We start from the raw sequence: 10,072 nt of genomic DNA, 5'->3' as shown, positions 1-10,072 counted from the left end.
AGAATGTGTTCGTTTCTTCCGACTGATCCGTTCTTTTTAACATGCATGCGCAGCAGTGTTTGTATTCAACTGCTTGTGGGTTCAGAGGAATGTGTAGGAAGCTCTTCAGAAGCTTTCTTACAAGCAGTGATGAACGACAAGGGTATCAACTTCCTCCGTTTTCCGCGGCGACGTGTACGCGATTGAAAATAACTTTTATTTTCCCCACCTGTATCCAGGCACATGAAGGAGCTGGAGGCTTCGCCTTAAAACCCAAGCACCTGCATGACGGTTTTAGCGCGACAGAGTACACTCTGCACCTCCGCTGATGACTGCCGCACGCTCAACCACTGAGTCGAACACAGTGAGTTTCCTTCGATTACTTGATAAAATTTTCACAGGCAGCTCCTCAACCGACGAAAACTAGTCTGCGCTATAACCTTCTGGCTGGTGGCTTGGCTGGCTGTGTTGCAAAATCCACGATAGCCCCACTAGATCGAGCTAAAATCACATTTCAGTGTGAGTTTATCAAATGCTGAACCTTTAAGGATTTATGCGCTTTCACTCTGCAATTTATAGCTACTGTCCGGCCCTTCACTGTGCGCGAATTATACCGTTTCCTTGAAGAGAGTGTTGTTGAACAGGGCTTCTTCAGTTTATGGCGAGGCAACACCGCCACTTTATCCCGCATTTTCCCATATGCGGCGATCCAGTATTCAGCCCACGAACGTTACAAACACGCATTGGGAATCGATCTTCCGGATATGTCACACATGTGAGTCTTGTATCCCATGTATGCATTTTGTGGTGTGACACTGTACCATCAGTGAGAGTTGTTGTCCTCTTAAGTATCAGGATCAAAAGGTCACGAGAAATCTCCGTATTATCTCCTACTTTATTGGGCTGCTGACTTCAATATCCCAATGCTTATTTTAACACTGGTGGAAACACCTGGTTGCGTATCAGATGAGACCCTCCCTGTCAACACCATTTTTGACATCATGCACATGGGATAAACTATCGGATATCAGTCTGTGATCAGAGGACCAACTACCCGATCGTGTAGATGACTGTCAATCCTCCGACTGGAACTCCAGGGACATGATATATCAGTGAGTGAGGACAGTGAACGGCCTGATTCATTCGCGGATGCTGAAACTTCCACTTCGTTGGATATCCATATTCGTTAGACTTCAACCGACTGGTCTAGCGTGTATCTGCCTCACCCCTATCCCCCTTTATGTTGGTGACCACACTGGTAACATTTATGCATTGAGCTCGTGATATATAGTTGAAAAAATAAGTTTAATCGAGCTGCGATAGTGCAAGTTACGTTACTCTGTGATTGAAGTCATCCAGATATGGTGTGATTTAAAAGCTCTACTGAGCTCCACGGTCCCAGGGTGATTATCCATACTAACATCACACATATTGGTAACCACAGGCTGTGTGAATCATCTCTCGCGGCAAGTGAGGCACAACGCACTGACGATGAGGATAGAGTCGGTCACTACTCGGTGAGCTGTAAGAGGAGCGAAGCCAGAGTTTCCGCCAACATCATAAGTTACATTGAAGCATGCTTCTATATTTCAAATATCGTTCGGACGTAAGGATGAAATGACGCTAGTGCAGTACGTTCGGGTAAAGAGTATTATGTACAATCGCCTGTGGTATATGCATAACTGCTTATCCATCAATGGTCGAGTTTACAATGCTGCAGTGTGTTCCATATTACTATGCGGGTCAGAAGCCTGGTGACTGCGCGGCGAGTACGGTGTTTGACCACCGATGCCTTCGGAGCATTTCACGAGTCTAGTGAAGACAGTGCATCAGTGATGCTGAACTACGTCAGGTGGCTTTCAGAAGAAACAGCTCACTCATGATAGATGAACTGTTCACCCTGCGTCGGTCGCGCTGGCTTGGCCACATGCTCCATGTGCCAGTCTTTCTTGAAGGGTGGAAACGAGCCAGGAAAAGTCGAGCAGTGACTTGACAGTGAATTGTGAAAGCCATTATCAGCAAACTCAGCTGTACAGGTCATTGCCGTCTCCCTGGATGAGGATCCCGAGACGCGACACATCGGTAGTTATAGGCATTGTCAGTCACGGCCCAGTCGTGCCTTCGATGGCGCTCATGTATCCAAACTATTGCCTTCAGTTCATAGCTCTCTCCAATTAAAAATCCACATGCGGCCCTATATTTACGCGTTAATTATATCAGCTAACGCCTCCAATACACAGCTAGCTACCTCACCTGCCCAATTTGTCGGTGAACGAAGTCGTGGCAGCTACCGTTTGACCACCGATGCCTTCGGAGCATTTCACGAGTCTAGTGAAGACAGTGCATCAGTGATGCTGAACTACGTCAGGTGGCTTTCAGAAGAAACAGCTCACTCATGATAGATGAACTGTTCACCCTGCATAGGTCGCGCTGGCTTGGCCACATGCTCCATGTGCCAGTCTTTCTTGAAGGGTGGAAACGAGCCAGGAAAAGTCGAGCAGTGACTTGACAGTGAATTGTGAAAGCCATTATCAGCAAACTCAGCTGTACAGGTCATTGCCGTCTCCCTGGATGAGGATCCCGAGACGCGACACATCGGTAGTTATAGGCATTGTCAGTCACGGCCCAGTCGTGCCTTCGATGGCGCTCATGTATCCAAACTATTGCCTTCAGTTCATAGCTCTCTCCAATTAAAAATCCACATGCGGCCCTATATTTACGCGTTAATTATATCAGCTAACGCCTCCAATACACAGCTAGCTACCTCACCTGCCCAATTTGTCGGTGAACGAAGTCGTGGCAGCTACCACCACTATACGACAAGTACGCGGTTCTTACAGTTGATGATAGTGATGATGGTGTTTTGTATATCTGGTGAATTTCAGCAGAGTTCTCCGTCAAGACCAACTTGATCTGCGTAGAAAAAAAGCGATGTTCTGTGTAACAAGGCTGAGTTATGATCTATTTGTACGGGAAGCCTTTGTGTTCCTTTTTCTTTTCCATGAAGCGCTCCTGAAGTGCATTTATTGTGTGTTCCCTGGAATTTATAACGAATAAGGTTCACCGAATCGGTCATATTAATGCGAGAACCAGCCTACTGACTTTAGTGACTTCTGCTGCATGCTGCAAGTAAGGCACCACACGACGGTTGTTGTGGCATGAGAATGATTGTAAGTGTCTAAATCATAGTTTTACATGGTCTGGGATGCTGCCAGGGCGTCCACGTTTAAATAAGAGAATCATTAGACTCCTCAGCGCTTGACTTAAGGGTCTAACCGCAATGCGGCGGTGGTTGGTGTGCTTGGTGGTTGGTCTTCCTAACCTATCGATGAATAAAGTTGTAGGCTGATGTACCTGCGTTCATGAAACGCGAAGCGTTGCAGACCCATCAGGACATCCTCAGCTGCCATCGGTTCATCTTTAGGGGTGCGTTAGGTTCCTATCGGAACATTATAATATACCTATGAGGTCACCTCCAAAATTTAATCGAGATACATCCAGAAAAATTCCAGGGGAGCGAGTTAACTCGATCCAGAACGAACTCCTAAGCCATTGGATGAAGTGTCACAAAAATGTTTGTTCTATGTATCATGAATTCAATCCTACAAAATGGGCGTTTATAACCGATAATCAATCTCACTGGTCTCCCAGATAGAGTTCCTCGCGTACCTCAGGATTAATCTGTACATTCTACATTCACCGTTTAGTCGAGCATTGGAGGATGTTCCTGAACCCCGCAAGACAATTCAATGGAGGTTCTAAAATTTGCCACAGTTCTCTCGTAGTATCGATCGCACACCATAGTCCCTCGCCAATCTTATGATCGTGACATTCGAGTGTACTGTGACACTCCGAGTTTACCAGCTTCTACACTAGCCTGTCTACCAGTTCATGGTCAGCGTCTTAAGTAAGCTCGCAGTTTGTCACATTTGCTTTTCGGGTTCTGCGTGTTCTGCACTATTGTACTCTCCATCTGTTCGGATGTGACCTATCCAGTATGCGCTACATGTATCACGTTGAAAGTTCCGAAAGTGTACACCTCGTGACTGGTATGAGACCTGCATCTTAAAACCTTATCCTAGTTATCCGTGATACGTTGCGTCCTACAAAGCTTACCCTAGCACTGTCCTTACGTCTGTTCCATGCCAATCGGTGTGACTGAGCAAGCTCCTGGTTGCAGTTTTACTCGGTAAGCACTAAACGATCCTTCTGACATCATTGTCCTTTTCTGATGTTTTTGAATGGTGTACTGTTTTTGGTGTAAATCTTACCATATTTGTTTTTTGTGTCACTCTTGTTTTAGGAGACTTTCGGATTTGCGTCTTCGACGGTTCCTTGCCGGTTGCATGGCAGGCACAACATGTGTTGTCACCACCTACCCCTTGGACTTTGCCCGGGCCCGTATGGCTGTGACAACGTCCAAGAGGTAAGCTGCTGTCATGATTTCACCACTACCAGAGTGCCTTGAGCACTTTTTTGTATCCGTACCCTAACTTGGAAATAACGTTTTCCAGCTGATTCCTTACATCCGTCCCCGGTACATTCATCACGGTTTAGATGGCTGGCAGCCGTTTCCAGAGTGCCCAGAAGCTGACTACACCTGATTTCTGCAAGCTGGGAGGAAAGCAGTCTTGTAAGCTGCCCTTTTAGCCGAAAGTTCTTTGAATAAAATAAAGTTGTTGGTAATGTGACTTTCTTACTCCATATCGCCTCCTACAGTGCATGGCTGACAAGATGCAATGAGTCGACTCCAGCGTATTGGACAATACTCATTATTCATGTTCACTCCGATGAAAGAGACTTCAATTATGTCAGTAGGCATTTCTCTTCCCCTGAACCTGTTCTGGGTTTTTACACATGAAACCGAGCCTATTCACACATACAACGCGAATCTGGCCCTGGAGATGGGTTAATGGGAGCATGGATTATTGAAGCAGTGGTGTAACCGAACTTGAGAAGGAGGGTCAGGACAGATGAAAACAAGGTATGCTTATTTGAAAAAGCTGTCCTCCAAATGGAAATATATCTCTTTTGCACCGCAAATCACTTCATCAATGGTTCAGCTTTTTTCTTGGTGTTAATTGAATAGTACTCGAGTTTTTGTCAAAAGTTTTCCCTGTCCACCATCGAATGACCCACTTCCAGATTGTTTGTAACTTTAACTTCAGAGTTATGAAATCCACATCGTGGATTCCAAGTTTTCCATACATTGGTAAAAGGACTTCTGCTTAATGGCGGCACCATTGCGCAGTTAGCTGTAATCCGAACTCTGCTACTTTCCCTGTTTCGAGGTTTGATTCCGATGTCGAGGTAGTTGGTATCTGGTTTCAGGTAAATGAGAGATTCATAGAAATTTAAGCAAAATTTGAAAATTTCTCCTGTTCTGCTGCAATTATTCTGGTTGTTTCTACCCACAATTGTATCCGGTGTAAGCGCCACTCTAAATAATGGTTTTACCTAGCCATGAAAACACTAGTTTGGAACACAGCAGCTCCCGACGCACAACAGTCTGCAGAGATCTTTACTTACTCGTATTCCGGTTTAGAAATGACCTCAATGGACAGAAAACTCAGGGAATACTTGTCCACAGCAAGCTATCTTCAGCTGGTCTCTGGGACGGCGGTATCCAACCGTAAAAATGACATGATCGAAAGATTTCCGGTTTCCACTGAGGCGTTGATGAGCAACATAGTTGGATATCGTATTGCACCAACCTATGGACCAATTTTTGCAGGTTTTCCACTCGTCGAGCCTCGCAGTTTTGATGCAGAATTCTGACAAAGATTAATGCAGAACTTCTTTTATCGATAACTGTGCCCCAAGTGATAATGATAGTCGTTTGGCCTTAACACCCTTTCGGTACTTAGCAGCCATACTGATGAGGAAATGTAGAGGTTAGGTTCGAACCACGGATTTTTCCGTCAGTAAATTCGAACTCGACGCGCCTCGAAATGGTGCTGGTAATCAATTATCCACCCAACGGGCCACGCAGTTTGATGAAACCTAGCCACTTCAAATTCCACATCTTGCACGTGTTTGCAGGCTAACAGTCTACTGGACAATGTGGCACGATAGCACAAAAGTAATAAGCTCATAACATCACGACGGTGCCGAATGCTGAAATCAACCTGTCTATGTCGGTCACTTTAATTCCCTTTTCAACTTATGGGAGGATAAGGATTGATAACGATTCGAGTTGCTTGGGACTATTGGTCATTTTCCTGACCTACCTTCCGACATCTTCGGGTATCTTGTCTGTTTATCGGCTAACCTTTATTAGCGATACCGATAACATTCGCTAGGCATTTCACGACCAATGTGATGTCCGTCCTCCCGGCAGCTGAGGCCAAGAAGAGAACATTGGTTGCTCCAGTTAGGAGCACCGCTGAATCACGTGTGACAAAACCTAATGCATTGAACCAAGTAGTTGATATCCACTTCGTTCTGAGGGTATGTGACTTATTCAGTCACCACTGTTAAGTTAGCGGGTGTTCATTTCATCTTGTCGGATTCACATCCTCATCCTCATTGACAATAACATAAGCCACTTTGCTAGCCCAAAGGAAAGAGGGACTGCTCTGATGCCAGTCTGTGGTAAAATCCCCAATTTCTTACGCTAGGCAGCCATAATGCAAGCATTGTATTTTTCCAGCCTATTTACTCCGTTCTGGAATCCAGGTTGCACTAGTAGCACTTAGATTTGATTTACTCTTTTCCTTGTCCGCCATATGTTACCCTGTATGACAAACTGGATGCTCATCAGAGTAACAGCAGCGATGACATTTTATAAATCAGTCCTCATATTCGCCATATGATTGTTGGAAGAGCCTTGATTGATCGAGGTGTGTTCGCGACAGTAGTATACGGAAATTCAAAGCATATTCATACCGAAGTCTCGAGATCCGCTGCACCATCTTTACTGGTCCACAAAGTAAACGCTACAACTACACTGCTATCATATCATCTGTGTTCATTGTATTCGGCTCCCTTATCTGTAGTTTTCCTCATCTATTCTGCTCTGCTAGCTACATTCGCATTGGTCTGTTCCAGGTACCACAATGTCATTCACGCCCTTCGCACAGTAACCACAGAAGAGGGCGCACGGGCATTGTATCGCGGTTTTATTCCTGCGATTCTTGGAATCATCCCCTACTCAGGGATCGCATTTTTCACTTTTGAAACGCTCAAGGAACATCGATTAAGTGGGTTTCCCCTCAGAATTATCGGTGTCTGAGAGTTTACAATTGTTTTTACACTTCTTATCTTCCCTAAGCCAGTGAATCGGTGTTTTCGTGAAAACTCCACCTTGAAACTCAAACATCTCTAGTACACTACTGGTTGAGGGCTAATCTGATTACAAGCGTCTGTTTTCATTCGACCAGTGTTGAGGACCTGATGGAAATACACAGTCATTCTTCCAAAAACCATTATCCTGAATCCTGAGGCGGTTTCGAATTCGAAAAATCCGGTAGTAGATTAATACAAGCCCCAAGACGCGGTCAACAATCGTTGATATAGTCAACTTATACTCACTGGTTGTGGGTCTGGTGGCCGTTGATCTGTTCGCTGGACTTGACAGTCGGCTTGCAAGTCGTGCAAGCAGATCAACGACCAACGAATAAATAACTCACAAACACACTTGAGTCACCAATATTCCGACACATTGCCAACTTTTGTTCACTCCAGATATCATGCCGTTGGTTTTCAGCAGCGCACTCTCATATCACATGACCCGGACGCTAGGGTGATTACTTCACACAAGAAAGTTGGCTTCATTATGCAGGGATAGTGATTGTCGGCTGTGTTTTGTGCGTGAATCCAACAGTGTGTTAAAGCTGAAAGGACTGGCTAACTTAACTATCTGGTTCGTTGATTCTACTGGAAATCGCAGGCTTGTTTCACAGACTACCGGAAAAGAAACTGCAAGTCATTTCAAGTTTAGTCCGGAACTAACTGCTGGTGACGAGGGTTAGTGCGATAACGGTGTGGATAGTACAGACAGTTATACTTGATGATTGTCGGCTCGGTGGCAAACGGAATTCCTATTCTGATGGGGATAAAAGGCCATTTCGACTACAACTGTCTTCTAGGTGATCCCGCAAGGTTTGCTTTCCCAAAGCGGACTACAATGGAAAGAGTTCACGCTGCAACAGTTTTTCCTCGAAGTGCGCTTACTGTCGACGGGGTTATTAATGAGGAGGTAATGTATACAACATCATAATAAACAATTATTTTCTTAAAAACAACCAAGTTACTGTGCCATCTCAATGTCCAGCTATATGACGACGTCGGTTCTATCACATTTTTTCACTCTATGGTCATGGGCGAGTCTGCCAGTTATTTCAGTCCCATATATTGATGGAAGAACTGGTGGTGTCTTAACCTTGGTACTTCCCTTGGTTCGCAAGACATCTGTTAGTTCAAGTTGTGCCACACCTGATTGCTTTCTCTGATTTTGTCATTTCCTGCAATCATGGCCATCTGTCACTCCATGGCTTATAATGGCGTTCAGAACCACCAAGGGACCATTTCTAATCAATCTGCGTTACTTCGCTGTGTGCATGAAGATTATTAAAAACTAATAATCCCGTCGTTGTCACTTTCATTTTCCCTTTTCTTAATGATGACTGAAAATTGCCTTCCGTTCGCTTATCACAGATAGACATATGGCCGTTCTGAAGACTCGGCCGGAGAAACTGAGACCTTTCGAGAACCTATGTTGTGGTGCCTTTTCCGGTGTCCTTGGTCAGACAGCCTCATACCCATTGGATATTGTCCGCAGACGAATGCAAAATGCAGCAGTTACAGGTATCCGAACGTTCAAATTCATTCTCACCGTATTTGAGGATGAACTCCTTCATCGATGCATTTCGTAGCTAAGTTCTTTTCTTTTTCAAGTGTGATCTCCAGTGCACAGCGGTCTTCTTCAACATTGGTGCATTATCTGTTTTTTGTACATTAAACCGCCAATTCGTCAGCATCATTTTCTAGAAGGCACAGAGTAGCGACGTCAATTAGTTTTGGGAAAGGTTGGTAAATAAACGATAGATGTCCGTTATAGAGAAGCTCACTGGCGACAGACGGGATTTTGATGTTCCAGAAGAGTAACGCATCAGGGGGAAGACTTCCATCCAGTCCGACCAGAGTTCTATCTTAGCGGGGACCCACACAATTTGAGTTAGTGCCTTTTTCTGGTGCAAAAGTAAAGTGAACGATAGTTTCGTTAGATCAAGCGGACTAAATAGCAAAATAGTCATATTTGACTGACGCAGACTTTTACGTGTTTGATTGCGATCGTGCATTGTATCATCTTCATTACCTCGCTCGAACTTAGTAAATTCTAAATGTTCTACTTCCAGGTCATCCGGAATACTTAAACAACATTTGGCACACAATGTACATTGTTTATTCCACCGAAGGAGTGTTTCACGGTCTATACAAGGGTGTTACAATGAACTGGATCAAAGGCCCGATCGCAGCTGGAATAAGCTTCACGGTGTTTCACCAATTGCAACACTTCTTGCACTGGTATGACAGGAAATCCGCTCACGATAATGGCGATGGATAGCGCTTGTATCTCTCAGTTCCCGCTTTCGCTATTCTCATGGCACAACAGCTAGATATGCTGTTCACTGCATTTTTACGTTGCCACTGGTTTCTAAATTATTTTCTTACCGATAAGAAAATTACGTATTTTCCGATTCTGATCTGCCAATTAATTTTGTCCTCGGACTGACAGTTCACTACAACGATCCACTGTGCTTTTTTCTGCCCTGAATCATCCACAGGTGACTGCTGTTTTCAACTCGGGGACATCTGATTTCCCTTGTTGTCTCCTCACCTCGGACCGCCTTATTACACATACATATGTCTTTCAGTAGAAACTTCTCGTTCTCCATTCCCATTTGCAAGTGATGTGCACTCTACAGTCACTTCGTTGCGTCTTATTTATGTACGATCTTACTACCACTCTAGCGTTGGCAAGTGTCAAGCCCGATTGTATGCATAAGCTTTTACTGTTTGAAATCGATTCTTGTTTGATTCGCTTCGCCCGTACTTTAGTTGAACAAATTCTAATAAATTTTGGTTCAAA

At 44.6% G+C, this 10,072-nt stretch overlaps 1 protein-coding gene across 1 annotated transcript; it reads left to right on the top strand.

The window, feature by feature from the left end:
* Positions 1-307: 307 nt before the first annotated feature.
* Positions 308-10,041, top strand: T265_01602 (hypothetical protein; the record flags this gene model as incomplete). The annotated part of the gene is made up of 7 exons (XM_009165661.1): positions 308-343; positions 381-498; positions 559-754; positions 4,283-4,405; positions 7,030-7,181; positions 8,638-8,787; positions 9,339-10,041. The coding sequence occupies 7 exons, from the start codon at positions 308-310 to the stop codon at positions 9,545-9,547; spliced, it is 984 nt and encodes a 327-aa protein (XP_009163925.1).
* Between the last annotated feature and the right edge of the window lie 31 nt (positions 10,042-10,072).

Source organism: Opisthorchis viverrini (genome assembly GCF_000715545.1).
Source record: "Opisthorchis viverrini unplaced genomic scaffold opera_v5_17, whole genome shotgun sequence".
NCBI lineage: Eukaryota > Metazoa > Platyhelminthes > Trematoda > Opisthorchiida > Opisthorchiidae > Opisthorchis > Opisthorchis viverrini.
This window is presented reverse-complemented; position numbering and strand designations above follow the sequence as displayed.